Source organism: Citrus sinensis, chromosome 3, assembly GCF_022201045.2.
Source record: "Citrus sinensis cultivar Valencia sweet orange chromosome 3, DVS_A1.0, whole genome shotgun sequence".
NCBI classification, from domain to species: Eukaryota; Viridiplantae; Streptophyta; class Magnoliopsida; order Sapindales; family Rutaceae; genus Citrus; species Citrus sinensis.
Genome location: NC_068558.1, coordinates 30,701,153 through 30,719,480, shown reverse-complemented (window position 1 = coordinate 30,719,480; position 18,328 = coordinate 30,701,153). Strand labels below are relative to the sequence as shown.

Here is an 18,328-nt window from a genome sequence, read left to right as displayed (position 1 = left end):
TGCTAAATTTGTATTTCTATTTTTTAAAATTAATTAAATAAATGAAATGATTTTATTAAATTATTTAAATCATTGCTTTAACTTTTATTAATACAAAAATAATTATTTAAATTATTAAATTGATAAAATAAAATTTTAAATAATAATAATTTGATAATATTAAACAAGTTAATAAAATTTTAAAGGGTTATTTTGGATATTTTAGCTTCTAATAGAGGAAGAATTCAAATTCATTACTTTTTGGTGTGGAGTCTACATTATACATTGTGATGTATATTAAATTCTAATAGAAATTAAATTCTTATAAATTATGGTAAATCAAACAAAAAAAATAAGAAAACAATTTAAATTACTTTCCCTTTTTCCTTTTCTCTCTTTCCAGCCAAATACCACTGCAACTTATTACTAAACTAACAAGAGCCTTTTTTAATATAGACACCCACATATTTTAAAATGTATATTTAATTTGCATACATACAAACCATTTTTTAGCCCAACTCGTTAGTACAAATACTACTACATAAGTCAGAACCACTTAGAAGCGCGCACGTTTACAATTTTTTTTATAACAATAACAAGTTGAGCGTCAGATAATTAAAAAGATTTTAATTAAATTGATAGGAAGGAAGCAAATAATAAGTATTTAAGCTCAAATTGTACTACACCCGAAGAACTTTTATAAGTTACTCCCGCCGAAGTGTCTCTGCTGCTGGGCAGAAACGAAACGACAATGGAAGAAGAAATGAATGATTACGAAGAAGGAGTAGAGCTAGAAAACGACGAAGTCGAAAACGATAATGAAAACGAAGTTGAAGACGAAGAAGAAGAGGAAGCAGGAGCAGGAGGCAGAGTCGATGGTGACGGTGAAGAAGAAGAAGAGTACGTGTTTCGATTCAAAAGCGGCGTGAATCCTTTAGAATGGACGGAAAACGAGACATCAGGTCTCGAAGCTTACCAGCAATTCGAACGCCTCGAGTACGAAGCCCTCGCCGACCGCAAACGGAAAGCAATCGCCGCCACTAACACGTAACTGTGCCTCTCCTCTAAATAATTTACTTATTAATAATTTTGTTTTCTTTTTTTAAAATATTGAATAATTGTTTTGTCAACTCTTAAATTAATGATAGTGAAGAAGATGTAGCGGGAACGAGCGTGGATGCAATTATGGAATTGATCAATTACGGCGGTTATCGTAGAAAAACAAGAAAGGTTTTATTTTATTTTTATCGTACATAAATTTTGAACAAATTGGTTAATTAATAAATATGTTTGTTGTAATTTATATGTTGATACTGCAATTTTCTCAGCTGAATAAGAAAAGAGGTAGACGAAAGGGGTCGAAGAACAAACTTAGTCCCGGAGTTACGAAATTGCTTGGTGAAGCTAGTCTTCAGTATGCTTATGGTAATTTTGAACAGGTAATTTCTTCATTTATGCATTATTTTTTTGTTCATTTATAAATGGAATTAATAAAGTGCTTGATTTTCTTAGATGTACTTTTGGATTTGTAGGCTATATCTTTGCTGAAAGAAGTTGTTCGGTTATCACCTAATTTGCCTGAAACGTACAACACGCTTGGACTTGCACACAGTGCACTTGGAAATCATAAATCAGCATTTGCTTTCTATGTAATTGCTGCGCATCTTTCTCCCAAAGATTCAGCTTTGTGGAAGCAGCTTTTAACTTTTGCGGTGTAAGTTTTTTGTCATACATGGCATAATTGTTTCTTTGCATGCATACATTGAAAAAACTTTCACTACAATCATGGAATTCTTCACGTTAATTGAAATGCAGACAAAAGGGGGACACAGCTCAAGCCATGTATTACCTTCGTCAAGCAATTAGAGCAGAGCCTAAAGATATTAGTCTAAGAATTCATCTCGCATCATTCTATGTTGAGATTGGAGATTATGAGAAAGCTGCGGAGTCCTATGAACAGATACAAAAATCATTTCCAGACAATGTTGATGCTACCAAAACAGGGGCACAGGTTTTGCTCTCATCTTTGCCTTCTTTGATGTAACAGTTATTTTTTTCATTTTCTTTGTGATTCTAGTAGTGACTTAAATTTGTTTGTGATGCTGTACTGTAATAGAAATTCTAGTCTAACAGGTTTTCTTGCAAGGAAACATGGTTATTTTCTAAGGATATTGTGCTTAGAAAGTTGTTTTCAAATTGGCCTAAGCTGGCCAGTTTAATATGTTATTGCTTCTCCATGGTATTAGCAAAATGATAGCGCATACCATGAATACTACATTGAGCTATGTGAGCTTGGTTTGAGTTTTTCTTGTCAAAAGCTTGTTCAACTCATTTTCAAGATTTGTCCTCAAATCTAGTGTTTGTGTATAATTAACTCAGCTGGCTTAGGCCTAGGTCAGGCCTGTTAGGCGACCAAAGTACTCTTGAAGTTACTAGTTATACAGTTATTGTTAAACATGTAGTATTTAGTTCAGGTCGTTCATCGGAGTTTACTGGGTATTAGCTGCCTTTTCTTCTTTTTGTCAAGAGGAACTTAATTGGTCATTTATCCTATTGCAGTTATTCTTAAAATGTGGTCAGACTGCACGCTCCATCGGCATATTGGAGGAATATCTTAAGGTTCATCCATCTGATGCTGATTTGAGTGTGATTGATCTTCTGGTTGCCATACTCATGGAAAATAATGCATATGAGAAAACTCTGCAACATATTGAGCATGCGCAAATTGTCCGTTTTTCAGGAAAAGAACTGCCTTTGAAATTGAAAGTTAAAGCAGGAATCTGCTACCTTCGTCTTGGAAATATGGAGAAGGCTGAGGTTTGTCATGCCTATATACTGAATTGCTAATTGTTCAATATGGAGAAGGCTGTAACTGGCGTGAATTTAGTTTCAAGAATAGTGTTAAAGAATATTTAAATTCCTATACTATGATTATTATCAATCTATGGATTGCGCATGGCTTGCTGCTGAGCTTATAGGAATATGATGGCTTCCTGAAGGAGAAACCCTGGATTTTGTAATTGATTTGGCTGGAAATTCTAATTCTTTTTCGTATACCTTGCTGTTTCTATGTAAAATATATTTGCAACCTAGCTTGTTGGTCTGATTCAGTAGGTGTCGGATGAGTCCATCTCACATTCTATTCGATATGTTGTAACAATATAACTGGAAAATGCCTGCTAATCCTTTTGAGTTTCTGGCTGTTTCCTGGGCACTCTTTTGATGCCCAATATAATTAAGATCACACTTAATTTTGATTTGTCTTTGCTGCAAGATCAGATTTTGTTTGCTTACATTTTCTTCATTACGTAACAATTCTGCATAATGTATCAGTTCGACTATCTTTACTCCATAATGCATCTCTGGCTATTAAAATTGTTTTGCTAACGCCCTAGAGGCATTAGCTGCCTGCTCGTATGATCTCTAGTTTTAAATGATCTTAGATATATTGCCCTCATAAACAATTGTAAATTCCGTTGCAAATCATTGGTGGATGGTGTATAGTTATACTAAATTATTCAGTTTTTCCTTTAAGGTTATTACTTGCGAATGGGTAATTTGGTGCTGCTGTGTATTTATTTTCTATTTTATTTTTGGTAATATGTCTATAAATGCATGTCCTTTGAAAAGGGATGCTGGTGGTCTCCTCTGTGATCTCAATTTGTGAACTTTTTCCCCTTAAATAATTAGTGTTCTCTCAGTTATTATGTCGATTCTTTCTTGTCCTCACTTTACATTAACCATTCTTGTTATTAAATATTCTCTCTGATGATATCTAGATTCTCTTTGCTGATTTGCAATGGAAGAATGCAATTGATCATGCTGATCTGATTACCGAAGTTGCCGACACATTGATGAGTCTTGGGCATTCTAACTCTGCATTGAAGTACTATCATTTCTTGGAAACGAATGCTGGAACTGACAATGTAAGGCAAACTGTAATGTTTCTATTGATTTTTTCTACTTAACTGCAGAAATAAAATATCCTCTTTATCTAGTAATGTCTCTTCATGTTTATGTTAGTTGAAAGTGATGTTAGGTATTTATGGTAGACTATGTTATCCAATGATTAAACCCTGTGTTCCACACAATGAACACCACTTGTCAGCCTAGTTTGTTCCATTATAAGTGTATACATTCTGGATTTTGTTTTCTGTATTGTCAGGTTCCACATGTTATATCTTGCATACAAAGGCCTTGCAGTACAGTTTCATTTCTGTATCTTGGAAGACTCTCACTTTTTTTGGATAAAAAGTCCTCTTAGACTCAATATAGAAGTATGATGCTGTTCTGACTTTATTAACAGTGTTTGTTCTCAAAACAAGGTTTTGAATGGACGTGCTCAGAGCTATTCAGTTTTGATATGAAGGGTTGGACCTTTGTTACTCGTAAAGCTCCATTTAACTTTAGCAGTATGAAATGTGTCCCCATTGGATTATAACAATTCTGTAGAATGTTTCTCCTTCTCTCATTTTGGGTTTCTTCCCACCTTTTTTAAAACTAATGTATTTGCTTGCTGTACATAAAACATAACCACTGGTGTAAAATTAGTTGCTGACAAATGGTGCATTTTCTCTCTTAACAGGGTTATTTATATCTAAAACTTGCTGAGTGTTACTTATTCTTGAAAGAAACAGCACATGCGATTATGTTCTTCTACAAAGGTGATGCGCACCCCTGAGATAGAGTTCTTACTAAATTAGTTGATGCACAATTTAAAACTGACACAATTAGTAGATATTATCATCTTTAGCATCATATTAATGTAGGCAGAACTATTGGAAATGAAGAATGTCAGGTCTCTATGAGCTGCCCAATGTAATATGTTCTTTGAATTCCGGAAAAAGGAGTTCTAATTGACATAAATATGAATGGCTCTCTTTGATTGGCAAATCAATCAAATTTTTAAAATTGTATGGTAGAAGAGTGATTTTTATTGATACATTAGAGTAGTGGCGGGGTTCATTCAATAATTGACAAACTCATGATGATTTCCTTTCATCTCATAACCTTGTTTTATTTAGTTCAAACACAATCATGTCTCCCGTTAGAGGTCTTAGAATTGGTTATGTACTTGATCTTTAATAAGTTGAGGTCCTAAATATCCAGTCTGCTACAAAATAATATATGGCAGGTATTGTTTTTTCCCCTTCTCCATGTATCTTATTATGTCTTCAACCATTACGGCGGTTTCCCTTGACTTTGTTATTTTTTACAGCAGCTTATGCCTGAGCATTAATCTCTGGTATTAGTTTTGAATTTGTTCTGGTTCTACTCAGATATTCTGCTTGTTCAGAATTTGATATGTTGGACTTCCATTTGATTGCTTTTTACACACGAGTCATTGATCGCTACGAAGTAGTATTCCTCTGATGTCACCTGTGCAGACAAAAATTTTTGGGTTCTCTTTGGGTATGAGCTTCTAATGAGTTTACGGGAAGGTTGTTGCTGGGAAATTTAGAGATAGGGAACTGTGTTCTTGCTTGTATTATGAAGTTTACCGGACTGCTAGTACCCTTGTTTGTGATTTTAATGATGTTCTCTTGTTTCTCATTCCACACACACCCAAAAGTAAATAAGAAAAGAAAATTTGATGATTGGTGCTTGTAGGAGGCTCCTTTTGATTTGTTTTTACATGAATTTTTTGTTTATCAAAGGAAAACATACTCACTGAGTTTCGTTTATTTTATACCTATGCATAGCGAATCAGGGCAGCTATCTTCACTTTCTCGTGAAAATGTTCTACAGAAATTATATTTTGATATGCAGCAACTTGCATAGAAAGTTTATTTGATAAATTTCTTGTATACTGAATTGTATCTTGTCTTGCTACTATCATGAACTGTATTTGAATTGACTTGTAGTTAAGATAATCCAGCAAACACTTGGATTTGGGTGCTCATTGATCTGTAGGTTAACTTAGTAAGTTATGTATGCATCTTCTAATTATCAGCCTGTATTTGTGGTCTTTAATTGGACATTTAATTCAGCTTTGGATAGGTTTGAGGATAACATTGATGCTAGATTAACTTTGGCATCTCTCCTGCTTGAAGAGGCTAAAGAAGAAGAAGCAATAACTTTGCTATCACCTCCAAAAGGTTCAGGCATCCTTGTATATTTCACTCCTTTATGCTGAATTATATTTGTGTATATTTAACTTTTTTCCTTTTTGTTCTTGTGTGGCCTCCAGATCTAGATTCTCTTGATATGAATTCTGATAAATCTAATCCTTGGTGGCTTAATGAAAAAATAATAATGAAGCTTTGCCACATTTATAGAGCTAAAGGGATGCCTGAGGACTTTGTTGATGCAATCTTTCCCTTGGTTTGTGAATCACTTTGTGTTGAAGCTCTTCGGCAAAAGGTAAGAAAGGCTCCTAAGGAACCATGTTAGTTTTAAGTCTTGTGTGTTTTTCTGAGCTCAATCTATGTGGTTTTTGCTGCACTTGATTTAGGTTAAAGTGAAAAGAAGGCTAACAAAAGGTATCCTGCAACAACGAACCAAAATATATAATAATCTGCCAACTGATAGCATACTGTGTGGAATTAGACCAGCGGCTCCGAAATCAGAATTGTGAGTTTTACTAATTTTTATTATGTTGACTCTTAAATGTAAAAGCTCTCAGCATTCAATTGTTTTGATGGTTTTGACTTCAAAAGCATTATTTCAGTCACTAATATTGGGATCAACCTTGGGAAAATATGGTTGATGATTTTGTGTAAAGAAAATGGTTCTGTTCCCCTACCTTCTTCAGAATCATCTATGTTGTTTACATGAAGAGGGTAGCAAAGAATTACCCACCACGCCCATAAGGGATGTGTAGTTCTGAATTTAGATCTTAGTTATTGGAATAGTCTACTTGAGACTACCACCTCTTTTGAGTCTTTCTAGTGCTTCTTCCTCTGAACCATCTGATTAATACAACCTCGTGTTAGACAAACTGCCCAAATGCTTAAGTAAAGGGTAATGGCCCAACAATAGTATTAAATATAGACTCTCTCATGTGAAATTTGGATTGAGACCTCACATGGAATGTGGAATGAGACAAGCTCGTAGATTGGCTGTGAGATGACTCCAGTAGTGAAGAAATTGAAATACTTCAAATAGCGCTTGCTCGTGGGGGAAATTGAGCATGAGACCTTGGCTCTGATACCATGTTTGATAAACCTTTGACCCAAAACTTAAGCTAATTGGTAAAGGTCAAACAACAGTATTAAAGACAAGTCTTAACACCTTTTTCTTGTATGTGTTTAAATGTTTTCCGACATTTGGTTGTCATGATGTAGTGAAAGATGAAAGCCATATAATGATAAGGTGACAGAAAAGGCAGAACTAATCATCTAACTGCTTTCATATGTTCATTTGTTTCTTAGTCTCGTTGGAAAACATTTATTTCATCTCTTTTTGTTTTTGTATCGTGCTGTGGACTGTCAACTAGTTGATGGTTACTTTTCTGAAAAGGTTGGTAGCTGCTAGAGCAAGAAAGAAGATTCAAAAGAAGGAAGCATTAAAGGAAGAAAAGAAAGCTTTGGCAAAGGCTGCAGGAGTTGAGTGGCATAGTGATGATACAGATGATGAATCTCAGGTAAATTGTGATCGATCGTAAGCATTCTGTTTTTCAAATATTTTCTAACATGACAAAATTTCAAATGTCTTCAGCAAGAAGCATTCAGAGAACCTCCCCTGCCTAATCTCTTGAAAAATGAAGAGAATCAATGTCTCATCATAGATGTCAGTACCATTTCCTTTCTCTCGACTATTTCTTTGTATCTTGGTAATGCGATGATAGTATTTCCCCTCATTATTTGAGTGTGTTGATGGTTTTTTTTTTTGGCTTCTTTCAACAATTTTTTTTAATGTTTTTCATATGCTTTTTTGTGCTTCTGAAATTTTAATTCTATGTTTAATAGCTGTGCAAGGCGTTGGCATCTTTGCAAAGATATGAGGAAGCATCAGAGATCATTAATCTTTCTATGAGATTGGCCTACAACATACTGCCTCTTGAAAAAAAGGAGGAGCTTCGGTCACTTGGCGCCAGTAATCCATGGATCTTCTTATTGATTCTTTTGCATTACTTTTACCTTCCCATCTTCCATCTTAAAAGACAGTTCTATTTTTGCTTCGTCATTATCTTCATTAAGTTGAGAAACTTTGAGGTCTTGTTTGTGTTTAATGTTTTTTCTGCGATTTGACAGAAATGGCATATGACAGCACTGATCCGAACCATGGATTTGACTGTGCAAAATACATTCTTCAGCTGCATCCATACAGTCTTTCTGCCTGGAATTGCTATTATAAAGTGCTCTCCAGGTATACGTATAGGAATACATTGTTCTGAGCTAGCTTGGTACTTTCCTGAGGGGTCTCATAATTTTAACACTATTTATTTACTTCATGACCAGTTTCATTCACTTGGATTTTTTGAGAGTATTTTTGTAGCAATTGCTTCAAATAGAGATTTCATGGAAAAACATAGCATCTAGACTAAGTTATTATAAATGGTCTTTGCTGAGGAGCATCGTCAAAAATTGAGCAGAATCATGTTGATTTTTTAAACTTCTGTTCTTACACTTAATATATGGGCTGCTTCTAATGCTGTAGGGTGGGAAAAATCAATTCCAAGCATTCCAAGCATTCTAAGTTTATTCGTTATCTGCGAGCCAAATACAAAGATTGTGTACCCCCCATTATCATTTCTGGGCACCAGTTTACTATGGCTAGCCATCATCAGGATGCTGCAAGATGTTATTTAGAAGCTTATAAATTGTTGCCTGAGAATCCATTAATTAACCTGTGTGTGGGTACGTTCCTTCTTCCTCTAGTTTCATTGAATGCATCTTTGTATAATTCACTGAATCAATTTGATAGCTTATCTGTAATATTCCCTGCAGGAAGCGCCTTAATTAACTTAGCCCTTGGATTTAGACTTCAAAACAAGCATCAATGCCTTGCACAAGGCTTCGCTTTTCTCTACAATAATTTGCGGCTTTGTGAACACAGCCAGGTATGCTTTTCTTCTCATAGTTTCCTTCTCTGTTTTTATTTTTATTATATTTATTGTATTTGATCATGCACTAACACATACTTCACTGCTTTTAATGATTCTCAAATAAGGAACTTTGTGCATTTGCTCTGTTCCCCCTTTGGTATCAGCAGCATAAATTTTCATCTGTTTTTAATCTAACATATTTTCTTATAAGTTGGGTTTAGATAGTTCTTGGCACATTAGGGGTATAACTGCAGAATTATGCCATCTTTTGTAATCGATTATCCTGTGTCTGCTCAGGGCTCATCTATATTTTTATTTTGTATAGTCTTTCTCTAATTTTGCTAAGCATAGGCGAGGATTGATTGCTGCACTTTATTTCAGCTGTTTTCAATCTTAACTGATTCTCCTCAATAAACTTTGTTCAGGAGGCTCTGTATAATATTGCTCGGGCATGTCATCATGTTGGACTTGTCTCTTTGGCAGCTTCATATTATGAAAAGGTTCTTGCAATTAAAGAGAAAGATTACCCGATCCCAAAACATAATGATAAAAGACCTGACCTCATGGAAAGTGGGGAATCTGGTTACTGTGATCTTCAAAGAGAGGCTGCTTACAATTTGCACCTGATCTACAAAAATAGTGGAGCGGTTGATCTAGCTAGGCAGCTCTTGAAAGATTATTGCACTTTCTGAAAGAGTTGACTATGTTAGCTTTTGACCATGTTTAGCTTGCGTATCTTGCCTTCCTGCTTGGATATATTCTTTTTGTTGATTATGCAATTTGCATTCGAAGTTAGCTTCTAAACCCAGTTTGCCAAACCACCATTTGAAACCCTCGACGAAGTATAGCTATCAGAAAAACCTCGTATGGAAGAACCCCAAGTGCACAAGCAGACAGCAAACCCAGTTAATAATTTCCTATGCTCCAGCACTCAGCCCAGTGTTAGCCTATTGTGATATGGATCAGTTTTATTTCTTTTATGACTTTATCCCATTTTGCTGGTGTTTGCATTGATGGCCCCTATAGACCTGAAGTTTGAACATCAGCCGTCCATCTTTAATTGTTTTTTATATTTCATCCTTAGTAGTAACAATTGTATCAGGACTTGTCTTGTGGCCATCGATTTCTTTGTACAAATAATTTGTAAAGACAAAAATTCACGAATCGTGCAAAGAAGCTTGTCTGCATCGTCATTATGGTGGGAGCAAATGCACTAGAGAAGAACTCCCTAGTGTTCGTGAAGTAAGGTGCTCCTAGTGATTTGAGTAATACTTGTAATTTTTTTTCTTTTTTATTGTATTACTATGGTAATATACTTAAAAAGTTTATGGTTTCATGTAACAAGTTTAATGTAAGCGTGTCGACCAACAGCTGCATCTTACAAAACACGAGCGTTCCATTGATTCATCACACCCACAGTCAAAAGAGATCTCGTTTTTTCTACATTATTCTTGATGTTATTTTAATCAATGATTTGTTGCGACTTGCGAGACCGATCCAATGCGCGTCGTTGCACGCTATAACAACGACTATAACGTGGTCCGCTCTCATTGGTAGTCGATAGGCTTCACAAGCTGGCATCTCCAATGAGAGCGCCCCATTGCACATGAGATCACACGCTGATTTGTTGTGTAATAAGGATATATATTGCCAACTTTATATGAAAAAAATTCTACTTTTATGTTATTATTGTTTTTTCAACTTGTCTCAGCCAGCTTTGAGTATTTTAAATATTTTGACAAATAAAAAAAAAATTCAAAAAAGAAATTAAACAGAAATGTGTAACATGACATAATCAAACCAATCAAAATTTTCCATGTAAGCCAAATTAATTAAATCAAATTTCTGGTCGATTGACGAGTCAAGTAGGTTTTTTGACCAACCATCCGGGTTTGAATAATAAAAAAATAGAAGCTTAAATACAATCGAGTTATGCTGACATCCCACCCCTATCTTTTCATTTATTATTTTTCGATTTAAAATTGTTTGTGACCCATGCCTTTTCACAAAAAAAGAAAAAAGAAAAAAGAAAAAAGACAAAATCTCAGGTTGGAAGACGATACATTTTCATCAAACAAATTGTATTGAAGTGGAGAGGAAGATAGGGACGTCGTTACTTGGTGCTTACGATATTGAAAGCGTAAGAAGTGTCGAGGAAACACACACATACCTATCCTCAATACAATAATATATCATCGTCATATAAATATAGGCTAGCTGCCTTAAAATCTCATGCAAATTAAAAACAAGTGAAATTGAAAAACTAGCAGGAGTAGTGTGCAATCAGCTGAGAAATGAACGTTTCTGAAGAATTAGAACATTTCTGAAGTACTATACTATTTACTTGTAATTTGATCAATGATATTTACACAGAAAAAAATTCGATACAATGTTGACAAAAATAAGGTCAAATTAATGACATTTTATTCACTTAACTAAGATAAATCGGATAGTATCGTTTTTACCTTGTTTCTACGAATACTCTGTCAACCCCCTTTGTCTCTTTAATATTTTTTTCATAATTGGACATTGTATGACCGTACTATCCATGATTTATTTTTGTAGTCATGTGACAGATACTGATCGGATGTGATGGAGCCAGCTCAGTAGTTGCTGATTTTCTGAAGCTGAAGCCAAAGAAGGCTTTTGCATCATGTGCCGTGAGAGCATTTACAGATTACCCAAATGGCCACGGACTTCCCCAAGAAATTGTCCGAATGAGAAACGACCACGTCTTGTGTGGAACTATCCCAATTAATGATAAGCTGGTATTTTGGTTTGTAGTACATCGATGGGATCCTAAAGATTACTCAATGGCTTTGAGAGATCCAGAGTTAATCAGAAGCTTGACTTTAGAAACAATCAAGAATTTTCCAGTTGAAAAATTAGAAATGGTAAAGAACTGTGACCTTTCTTCATTGTCATTGACCCATTTTAGGTACCGCGCACCATGGGACATATTATTCGGCCGGCTCCGAAAAGGTACCGTGACGGTGGCCGGAGGCTCCATGCATGTGATGGCTCCGTTTCTCGGCAGGGGTGGCTCCGCCGGAATTGAAGATGGGAGTTGTTTTAGCTAGATGCTTGGCACGAAATACTATGCCGCAATATGAGAAAATTGGAGAAGCATTGGATGAATATATAAAGGAGAGAAGAATGAGGCTGTTGGATTGGCTACTCAAGCTTATCTTATTGGTTCACCTCAGGAAACTTCATCAATGTTAATGAAACTCATTATTATTGGCCTTATGGCTGTTCTCTATAGGGACCCTTTTGGTCATACTCACTACAATTGTGGCAGCCTCTAACTTAAGAGCTTGTTGCTTGGAACTAAAGTTAACTTTCGTCGGTTATGGTTATGTAATAGTAATGTAATGTGAGAAAGTGAGAGTAGTATTAATGTTCCCTCTCTTTTTTTTTTATTAGATTGGTTTGAGATTAAGAGCCTTGATATGATTGAAATCGAAAAAATAATAGTAACAATATTGTTACTATGGTTAGTACACCATCAAAATAAAATAATTTTACTGTAGGACAAGAAAATTTCACTGTAAGAGTTTTTTTCCTCTTACTATTGATTATTTGATTATACTAATTACTGTACGTACGTCATTATTTGAAAACAGAAAAAAAGGATCTGTAGCTAACTAAAAGTTAATTTTGACATAAGTGAAGCTCTAGAACTTAGTTGGCCCCTAGATGTCTATGTTTAGGGATGGCAATGGGGAGGGGAGGGGAGGGGACCGATCTCCCCGTACCCATCCCCGATATTTTACGTATGTCCCCATCCCCTCCCCGTCCCCGTCAGAATTACTTGAGAGAATCCCCATTCCCTCCCCGAATAATAACAGGGGATCCCCGAGGGTCCCCGATCCCCGATTAACTAATACATTTTTTTTTCGATTTTGAGTTAATCATATTAAAATAAAAAATTCAAATAAAAGTAAAGTTCGAAATATATCTTACATTAATATCTATTACAAAAGTCACATACATTAAATTAGTAAGTAACGCAACATACAAGAGATACAAACTTATTTTACAAACTATCATGAACAAATTAATAGTCTAATACAAAATTGTTACAAATAAAATCAAATTTAGATTCAAAATTAACTTTTTCAATGGTGGCGTGGGCACTTTATAAATGTGGACTATTCCCTTTACAACACAATAGTTAAATCGGAGCAAATCAAAAGTAAATATTAGATTAGATTAGATTAGATATTAAAATTGTGATTCGCTGTGGGCAATTATAACATCTAAAATTAAATAAAAAATAGATTTAAGTTTAAAATATTTAAAGAATATCAAAATTAAAAAAAATTTGGCTAATAGGATCTACTCAGTCTTTTTAATGTCCTAAATAAAAATTTAGAACTTTAATTAGCTAATTAGGCCTAAAAGTTTAATAATATAAATATTTTGATATTTTTTATTTTTACCAATATTTATAATTTTATAATTTAAATTTTATAATTTATTTACTAGTAATTTTAAAAAATTAAAATTAAATTAAAAATTAAAATGGGGAAATGGGTAGGGGATGGGGATTCCACCTCATCCCCGTCCCCTCCCCGAATAAGAAATTGGGTAAAAAAATTTCCCCGTCCCCTCCCCGAATAAGAAATTGGGTATGAAATTATCCCCATACCCTCCCCGAATAGGGAAAATCCCCGAGGGTACCCGTCCCCGTGGGGATTTTTGCCATCCCTATCTATGTTTCTGTACGGATCAGAGCTTTTTGGGCCTTATTTGTGGGTATTGATGTGGAAGTACGAGCGAGCATCGCAATAGGTGAAAGTTTGGAAAATAATTAAATAGGCTTAAATGAAAATAAAAGGACTAACTGAGTAACATGTTATGGTTAAGATTTTGACTGAATAATTTTCAGGCAACTTTATTTTTTAGTTGATTATTTGGATTTAAGGTTGTGTTTACTTATTGGAGTAGGAGTGAGGAGTGTGGATTCCTCCCACTCCAGCGTTTACTTCCTCAAAATGGGAAAGGATTGGGAATCCCACTCCGAGGGCCCCACCCATTTTTGGAGTGGGGAGTGGGAGTGGGAGTGGGACTCCGAGGGCCCCACCTCTCCCTTTTTTACCCTTTTATTTTTTATTTAATTTAATTTAATATTTTATAATTAATAAAATAAAATAAATAATATTATATTTATTTGAATAATAATATTATATTTAACTAAATAATAATTTGCATTCATTCTAAGTTAAAATTATTTTAAAATAATATTATTATATTAATAGAGAATTAATAAATATAATATTATTATATTTATTTTAAAAATAATAGTACTATATTTATTTAATATTAATAATAATAAATAGTTTATTCTAAGAAAATATTAATTTTGTACTAAATAATATTATATTATTATTTTATATAATAATAAATTAAATAAAATTATATTAAATAAAATAAAATAAGTTTTCATTTTATATTAAAATTAAAATAATAATTTATTGTTCATAATTAAGAATATTAATAATTATAATAAATTTACAAATATAATAAAATAAATATTATTCATTAAATATATTTTTTATTAGTTTTGTAATTAAAAACTATAATTCTTTAAATAAGGATAAAATTGTAATTTGAAACTATTTACTCCCAATCCAAGACAAAGTAAACACATAAATTGGATTATGATCTCTATTCCATGCTTCCATTCCAGTGTAAGTAAACAACCTACTCCCACTCCCACTCCACACTCTCAATCCTAGAATTCCCACTCCTCAGGATTCCCAATCCAATCCAAAAAGTAAACACTACCTAAATTTTAAAAAACGCAGGGACTAAAAAAATGACTTCTACTTTACCCACTCTTCCCCATAAAATAAATAAACAAAACAAATAAAACTAAATAACTATCTCAAATTCAGTAACTAAGGGCATCTTCCTTTCAGTTAAATTTACATTATTATTATCTAAAAATTTTGCAATCACACTCTTAAAAAAAGATAGCGCAAAAATTAAGATGCCGCTACTTTCATCTAAGTCAAGATTGCTACCCAATAGGATATGCATTTTTATTGTAAGCACCAAAATACACTATATAAAGTTGCTTGCTGATTTATCCTTTTTTTTTAATATAAGATTATAATATTTCATTACTTGGACAGACTACTTTTTGCTTTCTCTGTCAAAATTGTACAAGAAATAAAAATAATATATTTCATTTCCATTAAGAGCAAATGGAATGCATGAACCTCCTATATATAATAATTTCAAACATGGTGATCATAAGTAATGGGCCCTTTGAAATAATTCGTATATATATAATTTAAATTGTAGCTTCTAAACGTGAGTGTTGCTGAAGCACACAAATAGATCATTAATTTGCAGTATTAATGGATCAGAAAAGCAATTTCAAGGTTTGTGTTACTGGAGGTGAAGGTTTTGTTGGCTCTTGGCTTATCAAAAAGCTTTTAGATAAAGGCTATATTGTCCATACAACACTGAGGCCAAACTTGGGTATCTCTCTTTTTTTATTTTTCTTTCTTAATTTTTTTTCATCAATTACATTAATTCCTGGTTAAATTAAACTTAATTTCAATATTAATTTGCACAGAAGATAAATCTAAAGTTGATCTACTTAAGAGCCTCCCTGGTGCCGAGACAAGATTAATTTTTTTTGAAGCTGAGATATATGATCCTGATACTTTTGAAAATGCAATCCAAGGCTGTGATTTTGTTTTCCATGTGGCCACTCCCTTGCAACACATTGACGGCTACCAGGTAATTAGCTTGCCTCCTGCAACACACACAAGTAATAATATTCTCAATATTGCCACTGTAAAATAATTATATAAAACTTTAGGAATCTAACTGTTACAATTAGTCAAATTTGATGACGATTTTTCATACAGTACAAAAACGTTGTTGAAGCCTGCGTGGGTGCCGCCAAGAAGATTGCAAGCTTTTGTGTAAAATCAGGAACTGTGAAGCGACTAATATACACTGCCAGCGTATTGTGCGCATCGCCACTCAAGGAAGATGGCTCTGCTGGCTACAAGGACTCCATCGATGAAACATGCTATACTCCTCTTGATCATCCACTTACTTGTCATAATGAGTATTTGAGGGTTCGTAAGTTTGCTACAGATCTTAATTTTCCTGAGTTCTTAAAGATTTTGTGCTTATATTTTACTTAAGGGGCCATGATGACCTCGGCCTAACGGTTGTTGTACGCACCAACGTGAGTCCCCTCACGGAGATTAAAAAATAAATTAATCTTTCTCCCATAGATGTGGTATGGATAGATATGACGCTCTCGTATTTGTATTTTCATGCGAATATGTTAATAAGTAATATGGTTTAATAGAGTTAACGTAGACACACTATTAAATCATATGACTTAATAATTTGTCTATATGAGAAAAATGAAGACGGCCACACCTTGAGATTAGATCTCTGGGTTGAAATCATGAATAAATGAATTTTGACTTTCTAAATCCCATGTTATTCTTATTATTATTATTATTATTTAAAAGAAAATTTAGGTGTGGGAAAGCACAATTTAATTTTTTTAAGTATTTTTAGATTTGAACTTGGGTGGCCAGTTAAAGAAAGCTGATTGAAAATCACTCGGCCAAGTCCAAGAGGCTACTAAATTCTAGATTATAATATTTATGATTTTGTTTTTATTTAAAACACAAAATTTTGCTTCTGTACTTTTGAACTTCAAAAAGCGAGATCAATTTAGATTTAACTTTTGGAGAATATTGTTATCATCATAGGTATACATAGAGTCAAAGATGAAATCAGAAAAGGAACTACTGAGTTATGGAAGCAGTGGATTGGAGGTGGTAGCCCTAGCACTGGGGGTTGTTGCAGGGGACACAAATCTACCCTACAGTAGCACCCCAGTAAGTGTAATTGGAGGCCTGTGTCAGCTTACAAACAATGAATACGTTTATCAAACCCTCAGGGATACAGAAGAGATACTTGGAAAGCTTCCACTTGTACACATTGATGATGTTTGTGAAGCCCACATCTTCTGCATGGAGAAACCTTCAATGAGTGGTAGATTCTTTTGTACAAACGTCTTTGTTTCATCAGCGGAAATAGCCTCTTGCCTCCAACAGAATTATCCTGAGTTTCACATCAAACAAGAGTAAGTAGCTAATTAATTTTTATCACATATATCTGCAAATTAAAATTGATTTTCCCTTTAGCTCTCAATATCCAATTTCCTGCTTGGATAGATAAAGCCAATAAAAAATTATTTGATTCTCCTCATACAATGTTAAATGACTTTGGTGGGTGGGTGTATGGCAATTATATAAAACCTATAAGTATATATTACCAATAAAGCTCTTAGCAGTATATAGCATTGAATTGTAGCAATTTAGCGGCCAACTGGAATCAACTATGCAAAAGTCTCTATTTTGTAAAGTATAGACCTCTGTGTTACATCACCATTTTTATTTAGTCCACAAAGAATTGACATTTAGGTCTCACTTCACTTAAGTGCAGCATTTAATTGACAAAATTAATTTTGTTTCAGGTATTTGGATGTGCCAAAAAGGGAAATTAAATGGGGTGGAACGAAGCTTGAAGAGAAGGGATTTGAATACAATTATGATTTGAAAATGATATTAGATGATTCAATCAAGTGTGGTAGGAAGTCGGGTTATCTCCCTCAATAATCAAGTCTCCTATTTGTTTCTATGTAATGTGAAGGATTACAATGAATAATCGATGGAGTGCGCAAAATTGTTGCCCATAAAGAGGACCTTGTGCTAAATAATTATTATTTTTTTCCCCTTACGGTGTTTCTTCGTTCCGTTGAAGTTATATTTTTGTTGGCTAAATTAGAATTTAGAATCTTCCAATTATTAGTGATATATATGAATTCTAGAGGATCACCAAAAAAAAAAAAAAAATTGGATTTTGGACTAGGTTGAGATATTTTCACCCACTGTTTCTATAAACCCACCCACCACTTAAAAATATTTACAATAAGTTCATATTATTTTTAATAAAAATATTTATACAATTAATCAATTAAATATTTTTAATAATTTTTTATTTTTTTTTACGATCATTAACCATTCGAATTGATTTAATATAAATATTATTTTACTATATTACCCTCGACATTTTGCAACCTGTGATCTATCGATAGATCCCGTGCCTGGCAATCGTAGCCTCCAAAATAAAAAATATAGTAACATTCTGCAGCTGCAGGATAATTAAGGCAAAGGGACAAAAATTTTTAATAAAGGCTATGGCTATGTTGTGGCAATGTTGGAGTTTACCTATCGTAGAGTACGAATTTCAACCACACATATAAAATGATAAATAATAAAAAATTTATTATAACTCATTATTTAT

The 18,328-nt window shown here is 33.7% G+C and overlaps 3 protein-coding genes across 4 annotated transcripts; all 3 read left to right on the top strand.

The window, feature by feature from the left end:
• The first annotated feature begins 74 nt into the window (after positions 1 to 74).
• On the top strand, positions 75 to 10,354 carry LOC102627555 (uncharacterized). Of its 2 annotated transcripts, none has more exons than XM_006478289.4 (18): positions 75 to 1,026; positions 1,128 to 1,209; positions 1,308 to 1,418; positions 1,512 to 1,693; positions 1,795 to 1,990; positions 2,539 to 2,796; positions 3,759 to 3,905; positions 4,565 to 4,643; positions 5,970 to 6,077; positions 6,170 to 6,342; positions 6,434 to 6,552; positions 7,441 to 7,564; positions 7,639 to 7,710; positions 7,890 to 8,016; positions 8,175 to 8,289; positions 8,581 to 8,780; positions 8,871 to 8,983; positions 9,394 to 10,354. In XM_006478289.4, the coding sequence occupies exons 1-18, from the start codon at positions 731 to 733 to the stop codon at positions 9,658 to 9,660; spliced, it is 2,769 nt and encodes a 922-aa protein (XP_006478352.2). In that variant the 5' UTR covers positions 75 to 730; the 3' UTR covers positions 9,661 to 10,354. The 2 variants fall into 2 exon arrangements, with proteins under 2 accessions (XP_006478352.2, XP_024954283.2); XM_025098515.2 differs by having other exon boundaries at positions 5,970 to 6,091; positions 6,241 to 6,342.
• A 972-nt stretch (positions 10,355 to 11,326) lies between these two features.
• LOC127900730 (monooxygenase 1-like) lies at positions 11,327 to 12,405 on the top strand. Its single transcript, XM_052435933.1, is given in 4 exon segments — positions 11,327 to 11,374; positions 11,545 to 12,030; positions 12,032 to 12,131; positions 12,134 to 12,405. Coding segments are annotated over 4 exon segments (777 nt in total). The 3' UTR covers positions 12,277 to 12,405.
• Positions 12,406 to 15,217: 2,812 nt separating this feature from the next.
• Positions 15,218 to 17,761, top strand: LOC102627270 (putative anthocyanidin reductase). Its single transcript, XM_006478288.4, has 5 exons — positions 15,218 to 15,463; positions 15,561 to 15,727; positions 15,859 to 16,074; positions 16,729 to 17,105; positions 17,499 to 17,761. The coding sequence occupies exons 1-5, from the start codon at positions 15,340 to 15,342 to the stop codon at positions 17,638 to 17,640; spliced, it is 1,026 nt and encodes a 341-aa protein (XP_006478351.2). The 5' UTR covers positions 15,218 to 15,339; the 3' UTR covers positions 17,641 to 17,761.
• Positions 17,762 to 18,328: the final 567 nt, after the last annotated feature.